The 25,305-nt window shown below is 43.1% G+C and overlaps 1 protein-coding gene across 1 annotated transcript in view; it reads right to left on the bottom strand.

The window, feature by feature from the left end:
• The window catches only part of KREMEN1 (kringle containing transmembrane protein 1), a 68,753-nt gene that overhangs the window by 42,495 nt on the left and 953 nt on the right, over positions 1–25,305 (bottom strand). Inside the window, exons 2-3 of the mRNA XM_082698128.1 lie at positions 6,071–6,233; positions 337–428 (exon numbers count right to left, since the gene is read on the bottom strand). Of these exons, the coding sequence (XP_082554254.1) occupies positions 337–428; positions 6,071–6,233 (255 nt within the window). The remainder of the gene's footprint in view (positions 1–336; positions 429–6,070; positions 6,234–25,305) is intronic.

Raw genomic sequence — 25,305 nt, forward strand, 5'->3', positions numbered from 1 at the left:
TTGTTTTCAAGTGTCTTCCTAAGAGTCCCTAGCACACTGCATGTTCCCTGAGGGTCAGGGTATCCTTCTGCCTCTGTGTCTTGCATATAATAAACATTGCATATAATAAACACAACTTATCTATCAAGGGAATGGGGGTCCTGAGGCAACCAGGCCCTCTATTTCTGAAAAGTCTCAACAAGAGAAAGGGAAAATCCCCAGCCCAGGATGGCTTCACCTTTCACCTGCTTCATGAAATCCACCTGCCTGAACAACCTGCTCTCTGGCAGTGGCCTTCCACTCTGTACCCTCAGTGCTAGTGTCCTGAAACCTTCAGCGGGCGCGTTAGAGCCTTACTCTGACAAGCGGGAATCTCACAGTACTTCCAGTAGACTCCGTCCTCGTGCTCTGCCACATAGCACCAGGGGCTCACATCTCCATCTGGATTTCTGTAGGGGAAAGGACACATAAGTAACATTTGTCATGTTGAGTCAACTCACTTTTCAGGTTTACCAAAAAGGAATGCATCAGCATCTGTGTTATTTTCTAGTAATTGGTATGTATTGGTATTGGTATGTACTGCGTCTTACAAAGAGAAAAATGCGGTGAGGGGGTGTGCCTGGCTGGCTCAGACTGAAGAGCATGTGGCTCTGGATCTCGGGGTCGTGAGTTCAAGCCCCACATTGGGTGTAGAGATTACTTAAAAAAAAAAAAAAAGAAGAAGAGAAAAATGGTAACGCTATAAGAATAAACTCAAGGGCACCTGGGTAGCTCAGTCGGTTAAGTGGCTGCCTTCAGCTCAGGTCATGATCCCAGGATCCTGGGGTCGAGTCCCACATCAGGCTCCCTGCTCAGCAGAGAGCCTTCTTCTCCCTCTCCCTCTGCCTGCCACTCTGCCTACTTGTGCTCTCTAGCTCTCTGTCAAATAAATAAATAAAATCTTAAAAAAAAAAAAGTCTTAAAAAAAAAAAAAAGAACAGGGGCGCCTGGGTGGCTCAGTGGGTTAAGCCTCTGCCTTTGACTCAGGTCATGGTCTCAGGGTCCTGGGATCGAGCCCCACATTGGGCTCTCTGCTCAGTAGGGAGCCTACCCCCTCCCCCTGCTGCCTGCCTCTCTGCCTACTTATGATTTCTCTCTGTGTGTCTAATAAATAAATTTGAAAAAAGAAAAAAAAAGAACAAACTCATGCACTCTGACATACAATTCAGAATTTGGGGGTAAGGGATGTGTGTGGTGAGCAAAGGTTATATAATTTTACAAAGATTCATGATAGTGTAACCAGGGCAACTGACCAGAGAACAAATCATGCCAAGCAGCACTGGCACCTTAAGTGTGCACACAGTGAAGCCCACGGTGGAGTGCACAGGTGCTCTCAGTACTGTGGATAAGAATGTGAGTGAGGGGGCGCCTGGGTGGCTCAGCGGGTTAAAGCCTCTGCCTTTGGCTCAGGTCATGATCCCAGGACCCTGGGATCGAGCCCCGCATCGGGCTCTCTGCTCAGTGCAGAGCCTGCTTCTCTCTCTCTCTCTGCCTGCCTCTCTGCCTAATTGTGTTCTCTGTCAAATAAATAAATAAAATCTTAAAAAAAAAAAAAAAAAAAAGAATGTGAGTGAGCCTGGATGGCTCAGTTAAGCGTCCGACTTTGGCTCAGGTAGGTAGTGATCCCCTGACCTCAGGGTCCTGGGATGGAGCATCGCATCAGAGACTTGACCAGTTCTGTGCCAAGCCTCTGTAAGGTGGGGAAGCCTCCTTCTCCCTCTTCCTCTACCCTCCCCCACTTGTGTTCTCTCTCTGTCATATAAATTTTTAAAACTTTACATTTAAAAAAAAAAAAAAAGGATGCGTGATGCCTGGGTGGCTCAGTGGGTTAACTGTCTGCCTTTTGCTCAGGTCATGATCCCAGGGTCCTCGGATCAAGTCCCACGTGGGGCTCCTTGCTCAGCAGGGAGCCTGCTTTTCCCTCTGCCTGCCGCTCCCCATGCTTGTACCTCTCTCTCTCTCTGACAAATAAATAAAATCTTAAAAAAAAAAAAAAAAGAATGCGAATGGACACCCATGATCAGGATGGCAATTTGGCAATTAAAGCCAAAGGCCCAAAACATATGCAAAGCCTCTTTACCAGGCAATTTCTCCTTTAATACTTTAAGTAAATCTCTACTTACAAAGATGTTCATCGTAGCATTTTTATAATACAAACAAGTTAGAAACAATACCTAAGGATTGGTTAAATAAATGTTATATCCATATAAGGGAATGCTGAGCAGCTAGTAAAAATGCAGTGTAAAGACACATTTATTAATATAAAAAGACATCCACATGTCTTGTTAGTTTTTTTTTTTTTTTAAGATTTTATTTATTTGGGACGCCTGGGTGGCTCAGTTGGTTAAGCAGCTGCCTTCGGCTCAGGTCATGATCCCAGCGTCCTGGGATCGAGTCCCACATCGGGCTCCTTGCTCGGCAGGGAGCCTGCTTCTCCCTCTGCCTCTGCCTGCCTCTGTCTGCCTGTGCTCGCTCGCTCTCTCTCCCTCTGTCTCTGGCAAATAAATAAATAAATTCTTTAAAAAAAAAAAAAAAAAAAGATTTTATTTATTTATTTGACAGAGAGAGCACAAGTAGGCAGAGAGGCAGGCAGAGAGAGGGGGGAAGGAGGCTTCCCGCCCAGCAGAGAGCCCGATGTGGGACTCAATCCCAGAACCCTGGGATCATGACCTGAGCCGAAGGCAGAGGCTTTAACCCACTGAGCTACCCAGGCGCCCCTTGTTAGGGTTTTTTAAAGGTAGTTTGAAAACACGGTGGGTGACACAGTCCCATCATTTGAAAAGAGGTATTCAGGAAAGGATATACATCAAACCCCTGAAAGTATCTCTGGGGCATGGGACTATCAGTAATTAAAAAAATTTTTTTCCTTTTCTGATTCTCTTTAATTTTCTATTTCTTCTACAATGAACACTGGTTGTGTAATTTTTTTTTTAAAGATTTTATTTATTTATTTGACAGAGAGAAATCACAAGTAGATGGAGAGGCAGGCAGAGAGAGAGAGAGGGAAGCAGGCTCTCTGCTGAGCAGAGAGCCCGATGCGGGACTCGATCCCAGGACTCTGAGATCATGACCTGAGCCGAAGGCAGCGGCTTAACCCACTGAGCCACCCAGGCGCCCTGGTTGTGTAATTTTTAAACAATAAAATAAAATTCACGTGCTACAGAATCCACTGACAAGCTTTCACTAACATCAGGCTAGTTGGCACATGTTTGACACAAGTGGGTCCTATTCCTCCCTCAAAATACTAACTTCTCAGAAAAATCTGAGGAAAGCTAAGCCTAAGAGTTTCAGTCAGAACATGCAATCCTGTGATCCTGGTACCAACTTCTGATGCAGCACTAATATTTTTTAAAGGCTGATTTCACATTTCTAAAATGCCCTTGAAGGTCTTTTCAACTCAAAGGCACCATGACAATAATGGGCCATCCTGCTGTAACAGACCCCAAATGGCAAGGGTTACCACACATGCACATACACACAGAAAAGCCTTGCCTCCAAGCTCCCTTTCTTTCGACTCAGAACACTGGAAACCCGACACTCCGGTTAGGCCGGAAATGGGCATAAAGACCCTGCAGCGCATAAAGACCCTGCAGCGGGAGCTCTGGAGCCACCCCTATCAGGCCCAGAGGGATAAGCCTATTGTGGGGCCCAGAAGATAAGCCTCCCGAAGCACAAAGGGTCCTTTCATTTTCTGTGCCCAAAGGCAGGTGCCAGCGCCAACTCTGCTCTTCCCTGTCCATCTGCCTTTGCCTCTAATCCAGATCCGTCGAGCTCAGAGAAGTGCATTCCCATCACTCGCCATCTCACAGACATCTCCACTGCGATGGGTCTGGCACCCGAGCACAAGACAAACATGGTGTCGGATGTCAGCTGAGAAATCAAAGCAGGAGAACTTGTACAAAGCCCTTTTTTAAACAGAATTTGACTGTCATCTTCCTCCCTCTATTCACTGTCCAGCTTTGATGTAGTATTTGGTGAAGACGTTAGAAAACAACTGTTTATTATCAATGTCAAAACCATTCTGAAAAGCATCCATATAGCTTAATAAAGAATAAGCAAATTCATCTTGGATTTCGCTGCCGAGCTAAAACAAAAGGCATAGACCTGCTGATGTGATGATAATCAACATTTCAGCCTCCCTTTTTTCTGAAGAAAAAACTGGTAGTTCAGGTCTGGTACATTCCATCAAGTCAAAGGAGAGGCTGCCTCTGGCCAGGGCTGAGAGGAAGGCAGTCATGTTGTGCCCCCCAACCCCTGCTGCTCTCCCAGTGGAGAACCATGTGCACTTGTGGGAATCTGTGTAGGGCTGGGTGCTAATCCATGTATGAAAAAAGACTTTCCTTTTCATACAAAATAAACCTCTTTGGAAATTTAAAATTTACCTTAAAGTCGGACTTAAACTTAGGAGCTCTTCTGAGAAGCCATGCTTGAAAGAAAGCAACAGAATAATAGCATAAACTAGTAGCCCTCTATCAAGAGGCGCTTTGGAACAAGACTATAATAAACTATTGTAAAAACAAACAAAAAACCTCTAAACACTGGTTTCTCTTCCTAAGAGAAGGAAGGAACCCAACTCTTTCTATGAGTAGCAAAAGGGACGGAAATAAACCAGAAATGGAGTGGGGTTAATTTCCTTAATCATGCAAAAATGATCTTAATGAATATGTATACCTCTGAAAACAAAATGTAAAAGAATGACTTCATGAGCGTGTGTAACTTTAACAATAAAATGCAACATAGCAAAATGTGAAGTAACATGGATTGTTACCTCTGGGAACTGGGTGGGGCTTGCTGAGGATTTTAGGGGAAAAATGTCAAAAGATGACCTTATTTAAGCAATATTTATCTGTAGTTTTTGAGATTTTGGAAAAGCTTTTAAGATTTCTATAATAACAACTAAAAAATAATGCAATGGTGACTGCAGGGGAATGGCCAGTTGGAACAAATTAGAGCAGAGGTGAAGGAAAGAGCTGCAGGCACAGGGATAACCTGGACGACAGGCCTGGGACTTTAAGACACCCACAAGGGTCCTGGAGTGTTAGGAAAGTTACATAGGGAGAGCAGAAAGTAAACCATGTGGTCCATGCAAGGCAGGTATGAATACGTTGGCTCAGCAGGGTCGACAATGCCACAGCTGAGATTCCAACATCTGGTAGAACCAGGGACATAGCATGAGACTCAAAGAGTAGCTCGGTGAACATTTCTGCCTTTGCACCTGTCCTTAATACTAATTAATTCGACACAGTGCTGAACCATGAGTCACATTATCAGGATCTTGAGTATAAATAGCTTAAATGTAGCTATCACCAAAAGTGCTTAGAATCTTTCTTTGCTCTTGTCCCTATAGACCAGCGTCTTAACTTGCTTTGGATCACTGGTAACTTTGCGACTCTGATCAAAGTTATGGATCATATCTGCGGAAAATCTCTAGCTGAAGCGTCTTGGATCTTGGGTGAGGAACCCCTGTCAGAGTTAGACAGGAGGTAAACACGAAAGAAAATCTTATTCTATGGAGAGGAAGGAAACAGCACAAATCTGATGGTTGCAGCTGCTCCTAGGGCAAGGCTCTCCTGGACTGGCGGGAGGTGGGATAATGTAGGACAGCTTCCTTTACTCAGAAGCAGAGGGAGGCTCGGGCCACAGGCGGTGCTCTGTTTGACCACCACATTCACAGGAGCTTAAAAAGCTTTGCCATCTGTGTATTGTCCACTGGCGCTGGGGCCAACTAAGAAAGCCCTTCCCAAGAGATGTGTAAGTGATCAGACAGGAAAGCAGAGCTCTGAAAACCTGCATCAAAGCAACCAGAGTTGAAAAAAGAGTGGTAGAGAGTGTGTGTGTGTGTGTGTGTGTGTGTGCGCGCGCGCGCACGCCACACACACACACACACACAAGCAAGGTGTGGGAGGAAGATTTTTAACATAGTAACAAGAAAGGCCTTCTGAGTTGGTCAAAAGGAGACAAAGAAGCTTTCCATAGTTGTGAGCAAGGTTGGAAGGGACTGGAAAAGAAGGCCAAAGATTTTTTTTTTAAGCACTGTGTGGCCCCACCTTACCTGCAGTAGTTATGCTCGCCTAGGCCCCCCTCCCCATTGGGGTATTTCAGAGTGTTGTATGGATGCTGGAAAGTCTCGTTCCAGAACAGGCATGGCTTCCCGCCTTGAAGTGCCGTCCAGTTCTGCGTTCCCCTATAATCTGCACCATTGGCCGTGAAACATTCTAGGAGAAAGAAAAGACAGAGCAAACTAATTTTCTGGCAACAACCATAGTCTCCTCCCTCTCTGGTTGATGTTTTATTTGTTTTGTTTGGACCCAGCTGGAAATGGATAGTGTCTTGCTAGATCCTGGACACCACGAAGTTAACATTGCTGGGGCTGAGTAAATCTGAAACGCAGTCCCCTTCAAATGCAAGGCTAGTCTTGGCACTAGCTTGCCTACATACACTTTACAGATACTCTTCCCCTAGAGTATACAGATCCCAACTCGGATATAAACAGGGAGCTGAAATGTACTGAAGCCCATGAAGTGAACCGGGAAACCCCTAAATCTGGGAACAGTGGGTAGCAGCCATCACAAGGAATTCTGGGTGCTCGGAGGGGGTCACTGGTCTCGCCAATGTCTCTGTGTGGTAACTAGAACCAGGTCACCAGCTGTACGTGAGTTCTCCCCTACAGTCTGAAAGGCTGCACTGACACTTGGATTTAATAAGCCCATCGGATACAGCAACGCTTTGGAATCCCAATCACACAAGTCTGGGAATGACTCACATTCCCTGGTAATGAAGAACAGTCCTCCCCATGCTGTTTGAGATAGAGATGCAATGGAACAGACAGTCAACAGGAGGGAGCGGGGGCCAAGTTGGCATTTTGTCTCACCTCTTTCTGAAATTCCTCCCTACAAGACACTCCGAATGTCATCTCAGGTCCATTTAATAAAATCACAAAATCCTTGCAGGTGCAACAATGTGCTTCTAAAATCTGCTTCTCAGACTTTGGGGGGATGGGAACCGAGGCTGATAGGATTTCCCCCCACATATTGCATGCATTAAATTCACAGAGGTTCATGAGAAAGGCACAGTACAAAGAGCAATTTTTAAAAATTAGCTTAGTTGAAACTGACAGATAGAAGTACTTCAAACACTTCTTTAAGATGTATCCCTCGGAACCTGATGATCTGGGGGAGTTATGCTGACATTCTCCGCTTGCTTGTTCCCCTGCCCCTGGCACGCACTGACCTCTAACTTCCGGTATGAAGGACTCTCAGCGCTGTCTCCTGTTGCAAGGCATGTGCCTGTTCCAGCCTACGCATGTGAACAATATGAGCGCATCTACATTCTATGAGCTACATCTTCTAATATTTAAAATCTACCCACAGGGCGCCTGGGTGGCTCAGTGGGCTAAGCCACTGCCTTCGGCTCGGATCGTGGTCTCAGGGTCCTGGGATCGAGTCCCGTATCAGGCTCTTTGCTTGGCAGGGAGCCTGCTTCCCTCTCTCTCTCTCTGCCTACCTCTCTGTCTACTTGTGATCTCTCTATATAAAATAAATAAATAAAATCTTTAAAAAAAAAAAATCTACCCACAGACCATCTCGCTTCCTATATCCCCTTCCTCCCACTATCTGAGCTTTTCTTTGCCTGGAAGAGCACGGTTTTATGGACAGCCAAAATAACCTGGAATTCCAGGCTGCACAGAACATAACAGCGACTCATCATGTTTGGTGTGACATCCATATGCCACAGCCAGTACGACTCATCAGACACTGAAACAACCGCTCTGCCCAGAGTGTGCATAAATACAAAATGCTAAAGGTCATTCAAGGAGGCAGCTCAGTGTAACATAAAATACACTGAATGGAGAGGCTAAGCTCTAGTTTCTTGTCCTGGACCTGCTGCGGGCCAGCTGTGTGACCTTGGACGAGTCACCGTCACCCACGGCACCACTAACACATAGTATTTCACCGTATGCCGAGCTCTGCTCTAAATGCTTCACAAATATCAACTCCCTACCAACCTGAAGTAGAGGTCTCAGTATCCCATTTTACAAATGTGGCCACTGGGTCACTCAACTATCTTTCAGTGCCCCTAGAGGACCTCTTCAGATCATCCTTGCTTTCTCTGTCACTTCCCTCACCACATTTCCCCCTCATCAGCAAGTCCTGTTGACTTTCTTAAAATATATACCCCGAAACTGCCCTCTCCTCTCCATCTTGGGTGCCCCCACTTTAGTCCCATTCACATTCAGAGGACAGTTCAGCCTCGTTCAGGATTCACAGCCTCACTTCTGTCCTCTTGCAACTCATTCTCTGCACGGTGCTCAAAGTTCCCAGGAAAATATGAGCGCTGGGTACAAAACCCAAACCCTTCATCCTTGCCTGCTAAGCCCCCAGCCTTTACTATCACTGCACCCTGAGCTCTTCTCCTAGTCACTCGCCCGTGCTCCTGCCACATTGGCCTGCTTCTAATTCCGTAAACACACCATGCTATTTCCTGCCCAAAATGTTCTTCCTCTAATACCTCCCAGGGCAGACTAAATGTTCACTCCTCAGAAAACCTATCCCTACCATCTCCACTCCTACTTTTCTGCATTTAGTCTAGTTTGCTTCATAGCATTTATTATCACTAGAAATATACATGATCTGCTAGATAGGGAGGGAGGGAGGGAGGGAGAGAGAGAGAGAGAGAGAGAGAGAGACTCTGTGCATGCGTGTGTGTGTGTGTGTGTGTGTGTCTACCAAACCCTATCCTGACTCATGGGTTAGAATGGGACCTGGAAACTGTATTTCTAAAAATCTGCCTCAGTGCTTCTGTTAAGTAATTTGTCTTGGAAACCATTAGACTAGATGATTCTAAGAGCATCAAGCCAACCTTTTGCCGATTGCTAGAATTTTAATTGCTGCATGCAGATACATCTTTTACTCCTATCACAAGTGGTTGGGGAGTGGCCCAGGAACCAGAAATGCCGGCCAACCAATGGAAGCCTTAGCCATAAAGAGCAATTTGCAGGACAGTGGGGTCAGTGTTCCCAGAGGCTCAGATGACTTGATTTGTAACACAAAAGAATGTGGTGGCCATCCACACCTGTCAGTCCTCTTGAATGGGGATGAGGAGGCATCTGAAAGAGCGAATGGCAAAATGTAGGCTTCTTTGCTTCAGTCTGTTTCTCCTAGACCCAAATCTTATTCTCATTGCATTAGGGAAAGTGAGGCAGCGTACCACATTTTATGATTTTTTAAATGGATTTGCCCAGTGCATATCAATTATGGACAAAAACAAGAAAAACAAACTTGAACATTCTGGATTAAAGTGACATGAGCGGGGCACCTGGGTGGCTTAGTGGGTTAAGCCTCTGCCTTCGGCTCAGGTCATGATCCCAGGGTTCTGGGATCGAGCCCCACGTCGGGCTCTCTGCTCAGCAGGGAGCCAGCTTCTCCCTCTCCCTCTACCTGCCTCTCCGCCTGCTTGTGATCTCTTTCTCTGTCAAATAAATAAATAAAATCTTTAAAAAAAAAAAAATAAAGTGACATGAGCATTTTAATTTCATCAGAAGACCACAGGGGGTAATGAGGACCCCTTCTCCCTTACTGTCTACTGCTAAAAAACTGACATAAGCTTTGGCTAGATAAACAAGAAACGGCTTAAACCAATAAGAAATAAAATATCACATGGCCAGCTGTATATTTAAGCATTCAGTGAAAGGGAATGAGCAAAGGTGATAGATCTCATGTCTAGCATATTCTTAATTAACTCATTCAACAAATATTTATTCAGTACATACTATGTGTCTGGCACTGTTCACAGCACTGGGGCTACACTGGTGAACACACGGCAGTCACGGAGCTTACATAGTAACAGGGGGGCCACGCTCATAACAAACCAATCAAATTCACATCAGGTAGTGAGGAGTGCTGAAAGGAAAAACGGAGTAAGGGGATGGAGATTGAATGGTGGGGGTTCTATTTTAAGGGGGGGGGCGGGCCAGAAAAGGCCTGGAGGGGAGGGGGCATTTGAGCAGAGATATGGTCAAAGGGAGGAAACAAAACCATCTTAAACGTGTGGGGAAAGCAGTACTGGCAATGGGCACAGTGAAGAGGGGACCCCTGCGGGGCCCAGTGTGCCCGGCAGGTCTGGGGAACTAAAAGGCAGCTCCTCTAAGCGGGAGTGGGTGAGGAGGGAAGAGGAGGGGGAGGAGAGAGACAAGGCCAAGGACACACAGGGTCTAGAGCATTATATAAATCAGATTTTGGCTTTTGTTCTGAGTGTGAGGGGAAGCCAGTTGTGGGTTCTGAGCAGAGAAATGACATGATCTGACTTATCTTTCAAAACCACTGTTTAAAAAAAAAAAAAAACACAAAAAGCCATAATAACAAAAACAAAAACAACTGTCTAGCTGCTGGGTGGAGAAAGATATTTGGAGAGGCAGGAACTCATTGGGAACATCAGTCAGGTGGTTACAGCAGAAAGATGAGTTAGAAAAGATGCCCTGGAACAGGGTGGCAGCCGAAAGGTGGTGAGAAGTAGCCACATTCTGGATATGCTTTGAAGGCAGAGCCAAAAGTATTTGCTGAGAGAAAGAGAAGTCGAGGCCCACCCTAAGGACATGGGCCTGAGGGGAGACTCCATTTACTACAATGGGGAGGCCTCAAAAGGGGCAGAGTACGTTGGGTGGAACAAGGCTTTGGCTGTGGATCCCTTAAGTCTGAGACACCTTTCAGAACAGTGGGTGGAGATACACAGGAAGCAGATGGCTTGATGAGCCTGGAGCTGAGGAAAAGGGCCGAGCGAGGCTGGCTAGAGCTAGAAGTGTGACAGTAACGGCGCAGATGTGTGGAGAGAACAGGGTTACCGCGGGTGGAGAGAGAAGACATCTGGGCCTGAGTCCGGGGGCCTGCAACATTTCAGGCAAGGAAAGAGGAGGGTCTGGCACTGATGAGTGAGAAAGTATGCCCTGGGAGGTGGGAGAAAAGCTAAGAAAGTGTGTGCATCTTGGAAGTCAAGGGAGAAGGTGTCCTGAGCAGGAAGGAATAATAAACTGTGAACACCGAGGAAACTTCATTTCCTCATTTTCTCTGGCTGGATCCCAATTACCTCATAGAAGTCATCTGTCTGACCCTATCTCTCCATCGGAAAACTCCAAATGTTTTGTTGTGGGGACTTAATGAAAACAGCTCTTGAGTTAAACATAAGCCTGACAGAAATTTAGTAATACAGCAGAAAATTTCCTCAATGAAGCTGGCATCAAAGCACCGAGAGCACTAATTCCACCCTTCTAAGTTGGTAATTCCTTATCTTTTCCCCCCCGTCACCAAAATCCTCCAAAGTATGGCATATGACATTTATTTTCAAAATTGGAGATGCTAATTTTATTGTAATTCCTTTGCCGATAAGTGGAATCACATTAGGGTAAATCAAATCCCTGGCTGAGAATCTTGAGGAAATGGTTTTGTGCCAACCAACTATTTTCTGTAGGAAACCGGTACCCCACGCAGGCCTGGCAGTAATTTCCATGGTAGTAAGATATGCAGGTAAAGACTCCGCCTTTGGGTGAAAACTTGGTACTCCTTCATTGCTAAGAAAAGCTAGCTGGAGCTTTCTCTCATAAAGCTGTGACTGTTCGTTATGCTTAGAATTTTGAAGGGTTGGGTATAAAGAAAAGCCCTGATGCTATATTCTAAACTTCAATATTTATGCCTTCAAATCTGGAAGATCTCAAATATTCACATGCTATATGTAAAAGTATTTGAAGATTTCAGTAATTTAGAGGTATGAGCTATAGAAGACCTAGAAATACTTCCAAAAAATATTCCCCACATTACAATTCTCAAACTCAGGTCTACCTCTTGGAGAATCACTTGAAAAATAGGGACCTGCACCCCAGACAAATACCACATACACAACAGTTACAATTTCAGAAGTGCTCATGGAACCCTTAAACTCTTCTCTGCAGCCCCAAGATCCATTTAGCCTAAGGGCCCCCTAAATGAGTGATATCTACAGAATACACACAGACACACACACACACACACAGAAATGTATAGGATTGAATATTTAATCTCAAGGGTTATGAAATAGTTTAAATTGAATACTGTTCTGCCTGAAAAGCTTCTAGCAGCAATGTGGTAGAACACAGAAAATACAGTTAGGAGCTGGACTCAGGTTTGGCCTGTGGTTTACAAGCAACAGGCATTCTGCTAACCTCTTTGAGCCTGTTTCTTCACTTGTAAAATGGGGGTTAGGTTAACTACAGCTCAGGGCAACTGGAAGAATTGGAGGATGTGCAAGTAAAATGCTCTAGCACAGAGTAGGTCCCCAATAAACTATTACTATATAATTATAAAGTTTTTTAAATAACCAAATTTATTATAAATTTGAGATGATCATGATCATATATTTCATTCTGGTCCATAAAAATAGTTACCTATGAAAGGCAATATAACATGAGTAGATAGGCATATCATCCTGTTTTAATGGTATATATTTTTTATGATTTTATTTATTTATTGGTCAGAGAAAGAGAGAGAATGGCAGGCAGAGGCAGACTCCATGCTGAGCAGGGAGTGTGATGCAGGACTCTATCCCAGGATCCTGGGATCATGACCTGAGCAGAAGGCAGATGCTTAACCGACTGAGCCACCCAGCCATCCTTATAATTCTGCTTAAAGTTATCAGGCTGGGGTGCCTGGGTGGCTCAATGGGTTAAAGCCTCTGCCTTCAGCTCAGGTCATGATCTCAGGGTCCTGGGATGGAGCCCTCCATTGGGCTCTCTGCCCAGCAGGGAGCCTGCTTCTCTTCCTCTCTCTCTGCCTACTTGTGATCTCTGTCAAATAAATAAGTAAAATCCTTAAAAACAAAAACAAACAAACAAACAAAAACAATAAAGTTTTCAGGCTACCAGGGGCACCTGGGCGGCTCAGTGGGTTAAAGCCTCTGCCTTTGGCTCAGGTCATGATCCCAGGGTTCCGGGATTGAGCCTCTGTTCCACAGGGAGACTGCTTCTTCCTCTCTCTCTCTCTGCCTGCCTCTCTGCTTACTTGTGATGTCTGTCTGTCAAATAGATAAATTTTTTTTTTAAAGATTTTATTTATCTATTTGACAGACAGAGATCACAAGTAAGCAGAGAGGCAGGCAGAGACAGAGGGAGGAAGCAGTCTCCCCACCGAGCAAAGAGCCCAACTCGAGGCTCGATCCCTGGACCCCGGAATCATGACCTGAGCCGAAGGCAGAGGCTTTAACCCACTGAGCCACCCAGGTGCCCCTATATAAATAAAATCTTAAAAAAAAAAAATAAAGTTATCAGGCTACCATCAGGATAGAAAATATATATGGTATGAGTCCTGTGCTGAATCCAAGCATTCAATGAATAAAAGTTAAGAAAAAAAAAAAAAAAAAGGTATAATGAAGCAAATAGATTTTTTCCTAATCATAATTTCAACTGTAAGTGTGTTTAAAGTTTATATGTTCTAATGAATCATATCTGTACTTGGAGCGCCTGGATAGCCCCAAGTAAGTTGGGTGTCCAATCCTGGTTTTGGCTCAAGTCATGATCTCAGGGTCATGAGACTGATCCCCCAGTTGGGCTCCATGCTCAGTTTGGAGTCTGCTGGAGATTCTCTCTCCTTCTACCCCCCTCCCCCCGCTCACATGTGCAAGCAATTCAAAATAAATAAACATGTACAGTATTTTTAAAGTTCATGTTTAAAACTGTTAATGAGACGTTCTCTTAAAATAATTAAAACTTAACATATATGAGACAATGGTAGGAAAGCAGCAGTTCATTGAAAAGACATTCTATTCCTTGACAAGATTTAATAAAGTTGAAGAGTATGTTCTCAATGAGGCTCTATAACTACATCATTCCTAATTATACTACTTGTCTGAAACCATACTATTGAGAAACAGAAAAATTTTCTCATACTGAGTTGAGAATATTCCTAGTTTTCTGGTGGAATTACTAGTTGGATCTCTATCTACAATGTCTGTGAGAGTCACTGTTTTTAATCTATCAAAGTCAAGTGTCTCATGTAGGACCACTCAGTATCTCTAGTGATTCTACGTTGGATGAATTCATCTGGTTTTGATCCAGTTTGGAATCAACATGAATTAACAGACTCTAAATTTAATTATGGCATCTTAAAATAAGACAGCAGAAACCATTTTCCAATGGGACTATCTTCTGTTCCTTTAAAGATGTCTCTAAAATTTGGTAAATGGGTAGAATTATAGAAATACAAGGCTTACGTGGAAAAAGTTCCTTTTAACATTTAGAGGATGACCCAAGAGTGTTGTCAAATGTCTGCTCAACACACCTACTACTCTGCTGGGTTCCTAGTACAGACTGGTGTCCAGTGGGAATTTGCGGGTACATCTTCAAAGCTCATGCTCCTGGGAAAAACTGCCTTTGGACACAGACACTCAAATGCACTACAGGAATGCTCATTTCAGTTATGTGGAATCCTGAAGTAAAGAGTAAAGAGACACATGACCGTGGGAAGGCAGTGGTTCCCAATGTTTTCCTAGCCCAACACAGCTGAGGTAAGAGCAGTGATTCCCACGATCATTTAGACTGAGGTTATCGGATCTAGACTAGAGAGTGGATAATTTGGGGAAGTGGGTCCTCAGCATACACAGTAAGTATAAGAAATTACTGGAATAAAGAGGAAAGGATACTAGATAACCAGCTGACACTGTCTGGATTGAGAAAATCACCTGGACACTTGGGGCCCCACTTCTTCACCAGTGAAACAATGAATGGGGTTTGAGACAGATGGTCTCAATGTCCCTTCACTCTAAACTCAAATTTCAAGATTCTATCATAATGGAACTGAAGTTCAAAAGTCTATGTGACTTGAGAGCACTGATGGCTCAAAATCTCTTCCAAGCTTAAAATTCTCTAATTCTGGGGCACCTGGCTGGCTCAGATGGTGGAGCATGTGACTTTTCATTTTGCCGTTGTGAGTTCAAACCCCATGAGTGTAGAGATCATTTAAAAATAAAATCTTATAAAAATAAAATAAAATAATATAAAATTCTCTAATTCTACATGTCTCTCTAATGGAAGTGACAGTTCTATGGTTAAAACAAAACAAAACAAAAGCCTCACCTCCGATGTGGACCCTGAACCCATCAAAGAGGTACTTAAGCAGTCTTTTTCATTAGAAGAAACCACATCTTCGACAAATAAATTACAAAGAAAAAAGAAAAACAGGGGGATCCTATAGGTTAATAGAGACTCTTATCACATCCTCTAAATGTACCTTGCTTAAATCCTGAATTAAACTGTGAAAGAACCTATGAGTCAACTTGGAGAATCTGAACACTGATTACTGATTGGATATTTGATAACATTAGGGAATTATTGTTAGTTTTGCTAAGTGTTTTGAAGGTAATGGTACTGTGACTATGCATTTGAGAAGAGTTCTTAACAATTAGAAAGAGATACTGAAATACTTATAGATGAGATGATCTATCTGAGATCTATTACAAAATAATCTAGTTGGGGAGATGAAGCAGCAAATGAAATAATATTGGCCTTGGCTGATAATCATGGAAGCTGGGAAATGGATACACGGGACTTCCTTACGTTCTTATATTTTTGCATGTATTCTAAATTTCCCATAATAAAAATGTGTTAAAGGATACCCTGAAAACATGTTGCTTTATAATTAATCTACCTTAGTTCCTTTTCAAAAAGTATAAACAAACTCAATCGTTGCAAATTCCGTCATCTAAATTCAAGATAGATATACACATATTATGTTCTTGGGCTATGTATTAACAGTTGAAATGACCATAGAACAAGCTGTACTTTTGCCCAAAGTAGAATTACCATAAAAAGAATCACTCTAATTTTTTTTTTTTTAATTCTCAGGAGAACGTTTTTTGTGTTTTTTGTTTGTTTGTTTTAAAGATTTTATTTATTTATTTATTTGACAGAGATCACAAGTAGGCAGAGAGGCAGGCAGAAGGAGAGGGGAAGCAAGCTCCCTGCTGAGCAGAGAGCCAGATGTGGGGGCTTGATCCCAGGACCCTGGGATCATGACCTGAGCCGAAGGCAGAGGCTTTAACCCACTGAGCCACCCAGGTGTCCCAATTCTCAGTTTTTTAATTAAAGACATCTGGGGCGCCTGGGTGGCTCAGTGCGTTAAGCCTCTGCCTTCGGCTGGGGGCATGATCCCAGGATCCTGGGATGGAGCCCCGCCTCCGGCTCGCTGCTTGGCGGGGAGCCTGCTTCCCCCTCTCTCTGCCTACTGCTCTGCCTGCTTGTGATTTCTCTATCAAATAAATAAATAAAATCTTTAAATTTTAAAAAAATTAATTAAAAAAATCTTTTAGGTCTTTCTTTTTATTCAAGGAAACAGCATCCTTAAAAACAGTAATGAAAGAAAAGGATATGCCTCTCAAAGTTATTTTAACTAAAGAATTTATACTTTTAGAAGGGAGCTTGAGGTCTTCTGTTTGAATCTCCATTTTTTAAATTTGTTTCTATTGATAGATAAAATATTTAATTATTTAAAATACTATCCCAAGAAAACGGAACCTATTGTAAGCATAAGACCAGAGGTTTCAGTTCAGAAGACCTATTAAAACACTTCAGAGAGGATTCCTTATTATTTGTTATATAACAACAACCCAGAATGCAGTGCTGCTTGGGTCCCAACCACTCTTTTCCCATCTGGGTCTCATCCTGAATATGCTCCACTCCTTCCCAGGCAGGACCCACTGGAAAACACGCCATGGTTGCCTCTGTGGAGGACATGTGTTTCTACCAGAACAGTCACCATGAATACACAGTAGTGCTTGAGGAATTTAAATCAAATATGCAGTAGTACTTTAGGATATTAAAAAATATACAATCATCAAACTGAAGACCAAGAGATAGCTTCTGAGAAAGAACATAGCTCTACAACATATACAGAGATGAGGCCAATATTCAGTGAAAGAATGGACACACTCAGACAGAGGTCACCAGCTCAGAACTCTAATTTTGTGAATTAACCACGTATTTTACCACCAATGCCACCAGAACATATTCCATCACATTTTGGTGATGGTACCTGTCTTGATATATTTGTGTTTTTTTTAAGAGTTTATTTATTTATTTGACAGTGAGAGATCACAAGTAGGCAGAGAGGCAGGAAGAGAGAGAGGAGGAAGCAGGCTCCCTGATAAGCAGAGAGCCTGATGTGGGGCTTGATCCCAGGACCCTGGGACCATGACCTGAGCCGAAGGCAGAGGCTTTAACCTACTGAGCCACCCAGGTGCCCCTAGCCCATGAGTTTCTTGAGCATCTCACTCATCTTCGTATCTGCACCAAGAACAGGCCACTCAGAATATGACTGGCAAATGTTAGCCAGACGAAGGAAGTAGGTATATGGGGGAACTGAGGTGAAAATGTACTCCAGACATAGTCAGAGTGCCCTGGTTTCCTCACCAATTGATGCCTCTAGTCTAGCAATCATATACAGATTTCCTACTTACCTAGGAATGACCTATGAGAATATGAGAAGTTCCAGAAATTGGTAAATCACGTACTTGAAAATCAAATGCTTGCTGTTTAAACCAGAGCAATTGCTATTAAAAGGAAATTTATGGTGAAGCCATTTGTAATAGGGAATAATCAACCTCCTTTATAATGAAAATACACATTTTTTAATTCTGAGTTTGCTTTAAGCAGGAGACACCTGGCACAAATCTGTACTTTGCCTTACCATCCCTTGACCAACCCTATTTCATACTGTCTGAAGCTCTCAGTATAAAAGGAGATACAACAAACTTCTATATAATCCAGCTTCTGGACAAGTTTCATCAGCATTGCCTGTGCCCTATTGTTAATTTCAGATAGCAAGAAAGTTCCCATACAATGGAGCCTTGGAGGGCAGCCAACACTCCATGGAAGCCAGGCTGTGGGCTATTTAGCTTCCCTTGGTTGATATGGGATGGCCAAATAACAAGAATTCTTGAGATGGGAGCTGACTAGTAGGTCAACAGCATATCCCTAGAGCACATCTTTAAAGTAAAACCTAAAGCAACAAAGTTATAGTCTTTTATGAATTGGTACAAGGACGAGTCCTAGTCAGGGATACTGGGCATATAGTAGGCATGTGATAGGCACTTGTTACTTGGTCCCAAGATAAAAAACATGATTCAAGTGACAAGTTTCAGAAGTTCTGGACAGAGAGACAGTTTTGGGTGGAAGGAAAAACTCAGTGTAGTACTAACTTATAAACAAAAACAAGCAGAAGCTGTCATGTCTAGTCAGCCAGGGCAATAAGGGTAGATGGTGACCAGCAGATTGATTTCATAGTCAAAGGTATAAACTTTCCCAGATCTAGAGCAGGGTTGCCAGATTTAGCAAATGAAAATATAGGATGTCAGTTAAATTTGAATGTCAGATAAACGACAAACGCTTTTTTAAGGTAAGTATTCTTAAATACTACATAAGACAGACTCACACACACAAAAATTACTCATTATCTGACATTTGAATTTAACTGACTATCTGGTATTTAATCTGGCAATCATACTCCAGGGAGAGCAGAAACATATTGAATCTCAAATGTCCTTAAGCCACTTAGGTTTCCAAATCACCACCCACAGAAATGCTTACTTGAGAACTCAGATATGGATAATGAAGAATCTAAGAGTGAAACAAGATGTTGATCAGAGATGCCTCTTCCTAGGTCACAGTGAAAGGAAGGACAAAAGAATAATACAGTTAGGAATGGGATTGCTCAACCCTAGCACTATTAACATTTGGAGTTAAACAGGTCCTTGGTTGGGGGACTGTCCTGCATACTGAAAGATGTTTAGCAGCATTCCTGGCCTCTACCTGCTAGATGTCAGGAGCATATCCTACCCCACCCCACCCCACTCTGATTTGTGACAATCAAAAATGTTTCCAGATAATAAAAGGCACCTGGGTGGTTCAGTTGGTTAAGTGTCCCACTCATGATTATGCCTCGGGCTCTGCACTCAGTAGGGAGTCTGCTTGGGATTCTCTCCCTCCCTCAACTCATGATTTCTCTCATGTGCACTCTCTCTCTCAAGTAAAACAAATTTTTAGGGGAGCTTGGGTGGCTTGGTTGGTTAAGCATCTGACTCTTGATTTCAGCTCAGGTCAAGTGCTCAGGGCTGTGAGACTGAGCTCGGAGTTCGGCTCCATGCTGGGTGTGGAGCCTGCTCATGATTCTGTCTCCCTCTGGCCCTCCCCTGCTCTAAAAAAAAAAAAAAAAAAAGTTTCCAGATATTGCCAAATGTCCCCTGGGGGCAAAATCTCCTCCAGTTGAAACCACTAAAGAAACAAAATGATCAAATAAACAGAAAGTGTTATATCTATTAACCAGTGGTCACATAACAAAAGATTCTTCTCAAGGGAGAAAGTCTCAACTCGCCCTGGGCCCCCTTAAGCCCACAATTAGGATGAGAGGCCTAGTCATTTCAGCTAAGACAATCAAAAACCCTTCATCTGCCGCAAGTGCTAGAGAAGAACCTTTGGTGAGCCAAGTCGATGGAGCTCTGCATGGCTACGCACACATCACAGCAAGCAGGGCGTCGTATCCAGCCTTTGAAGACGTTGCTTTTAAGTTAACCTCCCTTCCAACTAAACTTTTTCCAAATCTCTTCCTGCCATTTGGAAGTTGAGTGATTCTCAGCTGAAAAGGCCTGTATATACGAGGTGCAGATGGCGGCAGTTACGGCCCTCACCAGATGCTGCAGTCTCTAATTTGATTGAAAGGATATAATTAGACAACAGAAACACTTTAATGAAAGAGCAAAACATGGAGGGAGGGAAGGATTGAAGGCCCTTAACTGATGCCAAAACACCCACCAGTAATAGAGGCTTTGAGTCTGGGGCAAGGGAAGGGGAAAGCCCCTTAAAAGGACAGTCCCCATCCTGTTTATTTCCCCATAGACATAGGAATAGGGATTTTATTATTGTAGATTTCCACTGTATTTTATGTGGGAACAATCTGATTAAAACCAGAAGAGTCTTCGGAAGAACATCAAAGAAAAACAAATATGGCTTCTGTGGTCATTATTAAAAATATTTTCACCAGCCCAATAATCTTCTTTGAAGATGAATTTTTATAGATTGAACAGCAGCAAGCAATTTACATACTGTGATGGCACTGGTTAATGACCGCTACCATTGTGGAAGAGGACCACTTGGTCACCATGTTGTCACACAACTTTAGGCCACCAAGGAACATGGACAGACATTTAACATATCTGTTCGGAAGGCACAAAGAAATCATGTAGAATGAGTCCTACATGCTGATGCTGCAACCATTCTGAATCATCTTTAAAAGTTGCTTATGCTGTTTTTACTTTTTCCTAGCTTCCAAACTTTGAGTGTTGAGTAGACTGTTCTGGTTCTAACCAAGAATCTAACCAAACTGAAAGAAATCCAGCCCTCAAAGTCTAAAGTTGCTAATGTGGTGTGACACTCGGGTTTGGAAGCGGCTGCAGCCTCCTCAGCCCACTAGAAGCAGGGCCCGCCCTTGTGGTAAATTGAACAATAAAAGTTTAATGCTTTGGCGACTTGCCAAGGATTAAATCAGTGGCAAGAGAAAAAGCCGGGCCTAGCAGAGGGGCAGCCCCTAGAGGGTCCTGTTATATATGGGGAGGAATAAAGGCAACCTTGCATGTTAGGTGGCCTAAAATCTTCTGTCTGCCAGGTGCTTTGTAGCACCTCACTTCATTTCTCTTCAGACTGTTGCAAGTCTGGGGTGCCTGGCTGGCTCAGTAGGTGGAGCATGCGACTCTTGATCTTGGGGGTGTAAATTCAAGCCCCACACTGGATGTAGAGATTTCTTAAAAATAAAATCATAAAAAATAAAATTAAAAAAGAAAGAAAAAACAACTGTTGCAAGGCCAAGCAAGGGAGATGTTTCCCTAGAAAGACGACCAAAAGGGGGTAGAGTGGGGTGGGCAGAGGTCAGGGAGCAAGGAATTTCCTTACAGGAGAAAGCAAATTTCTGTAGAGTGGTTATTTTGGGGAAGTATGGACACCCTTTTGACATATCCACAATGGCCTCTTTCCTTTCTCTGTTCAGTCTGAACCCAGAATAATGTCTCAGAAGTGAGGTCTGGGGAAGAAGCCACTGCCATCTTGAGAGGAAGACACGGAAGACAACAGAGAGAGGAGGGAAAAACAGAGTGAACTAGGGGCTGCTCCTATGGGTCTAATACTTTTGGGTTCCAGCCAGACTCTCCAGGTCAAACTGAACATGGAAGGAATGTCAGTCATTGTTCTGCCCCACTGAGGGGCTGCACAGTGAGACAGTAAGAAGCCAACATGCCCAATGGCATCAGGGGGCTTGAGACCTCATCTTAAAAACTCCACAGGTAGTTTTCCAAAGGACACATTCATATCTTCCTCTGTTGTCCTTCTTCAGGAGGCAAAAACTCAGGCAAAGGCTACAGATCCAAACTTCTGGCCTCTCTCAAGTGTTTTGCATTAACTGTTCCACAGTACAAACACAATCAACTTGGTATGTTTGAATGTTTCATTTTGTTTTTTCAAAAATGTTTTAATTAAAACAAAATAATCAGCCATGCTAAGCACATTGTTGTTTTTTAACGGCCACTTTAAAAATGACGACAGTACCATGGAAATAAAATTGAACTGTTTAGTAAAGTGATAGAAATTTGTTTTCTTCTTCTTTTTTTTTCCCCCTGGCTGATTTTCTGTGTCTCAGGCTGGTGCCACCTGCTGCCTGGGCTTTCCTCTGAGAAACAGATCTCTCAACCGTTTGCTCCAAGCAACATCTGCATGGTTGAACAAACCATGGGCCAGTTCCAAGGCAGACACTACTTCAGTGTATGTAGTGCACACTGAACCATACTGAATTTTTTTAAGGCATTTTAAAAACTATTATTAAAGATCCAAATATATGTGCATGAACTTCCCCTCATGTATCTTTAAAAAAAATTATGGTAAAATATACATAAAACTCACCATTTTAACCATTTTCCCTATATGTCTCTTAAAAACAGTTAATAGTAAAATGTGAAGGGTTCATTTAGTCACCAAAACCAAGTCTCCTTTTCACCCTTCCAGACCACTGAGCCCTGGAAAGAAATCAATACATAGGAACTTAAAGCCCGACTTGGCAAAGTACACCTCGGGCCCAATCTGGCCCACTCCCTGATTTTGTATAGCCCCTGAGCTAGCATTGATTTTTAAAATTTTAAATGACTGAAAACAATCAAAAGAATAATATTTTGTGACCTAGGAAAATTTTATGAAATTTTAAAATTTCAGTGTCCATAAAGTTTTATTAGAACATAGTCACGCCCATTCATTTATATTTGTCTCTGGCTGCTTTTGCCCTACAAAGTCAGAGTGGAATAACTACAACAGAGACAGTACAGAGCCTACAAAGCCGAAATTATTTACTGTCTGGCCCTTTACAAAAAATGTCTGCAACACCTGACCTAGAGCCTCACGCCAGGACCCCAAATTCTAAACTAAAGATGTTATAGTGCCCATCACCAAAAATCCCTAATCTGCATATTGTGAAGGTATTTAAAGCAATTTATTTTATCTTCATCATTTATTGCTGCTGCTTTGACAATGCTAAATAGTGATATTATCAATAATATCTATATTAAGTATGCCAACTTGCTTTTTTTTGAGGGAGCCTAAATGGAACTTTTTTTTTTTAATTTTTTAAAAGATTTTATTTATTTATTTGACAGAGTAGACACAAGTAGGCAGAGAGGAAGGTGGTGGCGGGAAAGCAGGCTCCCCGCTGAGCAGAGAGCCCAATGCGGAGCTCAATCCCAGGACCCTGGGATCATGACCTGAGCTGAAGACAGAGGCTTTAACCCACTGAGCCACCCAGGCGTCCCTGGAACTTCTTTTTTGCTTTCAGATTTATAAAAGGTCTCATTGAATATCTCAAACATTTAAACAGATTTGTCTAGAGACCAAAACAAATTTTCATAAAAACATCAGAGTTCTCTGGTTATCAGGTCAGTTTTGACAGTTTTGTGTTTCTTAAAATACTTAGAGCATAAAAATAATGGGTCGACATTAAAATACAAAAGCATGTCCGTCCACTTTACTCCTGTCAGCCCCTGTGTTGCATTCAGGTAAACCGTTAATGATATCGCTAAGAGGATCAGTGCTCTATACAGTAATGAAGCTCTCACTGTTCACCGAACTCATGGGTTTCATGGCAAGACATACTACTGGCGAAGAGGATGAACACTAGATGAGGGTTTAGAGGAGAATGAGTATCAAAAAAGGTGTTCACAGCAAATCTAACCTGAATCGAGAAGCTCTGTAGATGCACACCTAATGTAGAGAAACACCCAAGCAGGGAGCTTGGCTCAGGAGCAAAACTCAAATAGCACAATTCTACCCAACCTTCCCTGCTCTTTCTACCTCTAGGCTCTCCCCTCCAGGACAGTAAATTCCAGATGGGAGCCCATCAGCCCCTACGGCCCTGGCTGCCTTCCTCCTTGAAAAGGAGTCTAGATTCCACCTCTGTCTTCCTCCTTATCAGCTGTGAAGAAAGGGAGAGAATCTCAAAGGAAGAATGGAGAGGAGAAGGGAGATCATTTGGGGTCAGTTATACACTGTAATTAGAACTAGCATTGATGGGGAATGAGCTAACTGTTTTTATAAAGTCAGCATTCAAAAATGCAAACCACCAGTAATTTAAATATTACAAAATTGTGCAGAATACAAGTATTGAAATAAATTTTTCCATCCACAAAATTTTAGAGAAAATTACAGTATCAAAAAATATAAAACGGCAAGTTTGGCATATCCTCAAGGATTTAAAAAACTAGTAGACAGTCTTGGGACAGGATGTAATGCTTCAGACCATGTGGTATCTCCCTAAAACTACTTCTGTAACTAAAAAGGAAAAGCCAAGGAAAGCCCTGGTGTACCTGGATGGTAGGAAAAATTGCTGGTGAGTCTTACTGAGGCAGGAACTTGGGCCACTTACCACATATCACCTCACGATGGTTATTTATTTGTCCCTACCTCAGACTCCTAAATAAAAGTGTACCAAGGTTTGAGATTCAAACACCTAAGAGCTGCTGCATTTGACCCCTCCTAGCAAAGCAAAGGTGCCTGAGGAGAGGATACCAAACATAAGCAGAGCTGGCGCACTTGACTACTACTTTGCCCTTTCCAGAAGGGGAACCAGTTTATTTCTACCCATACTTCTCTCTCCCCATAGAGGACATTAAATCCTGACCACACAGATGGCAAAGTGGAGCTGAGGGGTTACTAGGTTACAGTTATGTTGACATATCCTGGCTCTCAGAAAGTTTCTCCTTCATTCCTCACATACAGCAAATAGCACAAGTGATCAAACTTCTGTAGCAGTTTTTGCAGAAGTCCCCTTGAAAGCTGCCGATCTCTCAGAAACCACTTCCTGAGTCTAAGGTTTACAGGATTGGAGACCCCCTTCTACTGATTTAAAGCCAAGCTTTGCCTTTTATAGGGCCTAATCAGACTGGAAGCTCATAGTATTCTCAGGGCAAATGAGGTGTCTAGCACTTGGTGAACTGTGAAGCACTATAAAAAGTATTATTAAAATATGTTTATTGACTGCCTTCTATATGTGGGTGTTACCTGCAGTATATCATTTTATCTTTACCAACACCAGGCCAAGGGAGTTCTCATTATCCCTCCTTTACAGATGAGGAAACTGAGGCTTAGCTGAGTCATGGCCCAAAAATCACATAGTAAGTGACAACACCCAGTCCTACCTTTTTCACTCATCCAAGCTGGTAAGTAAACAAAACAACAAAGTTTTCTTTCGGCAACAAAATCCTGTCTTTCCAACATCACAGTCTGCGACTTTGGGTGGAGAACCCTCAGCCGGTTTTCCTACTCCGGCAAACCGGTAATGAACCCTTCCCGTCCCTTTCACGAACGCCCAATTCTCAACACCCAAACAACCTGCAGACAAATGTAACTGGGCCAGACAACGCCCTCGTGCCTGCTCTTCAACTTGGAAAAAAGTTCTGCTGCAAAGAAGGGTGTGTATGGAAGCTAAGCAAAGTCCCAGCTTCCATCCTAGTCCTGGGCTCCACCTCGGGAAAACCTGGCCTTGGCCTTGACCTGGGGAGTGGGTGACCCTGTTTAAAGGGTGGGATTACCTGGGAAATGGGGCTCTGCATTCCGCCTTCGGGATAAGCACCCTAAGATCTGTAGGGGAGGTTTTAAACCATCACCCCTTCCTTCCTCTCTCCAAGCTAGGCCCGCACCTGAGTTTTGGGAGGTTCAAAACGGCCCCGGAGGTAAAGACGAGGAGTCCGGGCTGG

The sequence above is a fragment of the Mustela nivalis genome, assembly GCF_964662115.1.
Source record: "Mustela nivalis genome assembly, chromosome: 14".
NCBI classification, from domain to species: domain Eukaryota; kingdom Metazoa; phylum Chordata; class Mammalia; order Carnivora; family Mustelidae; genus Mustela; species Mustela nivalis.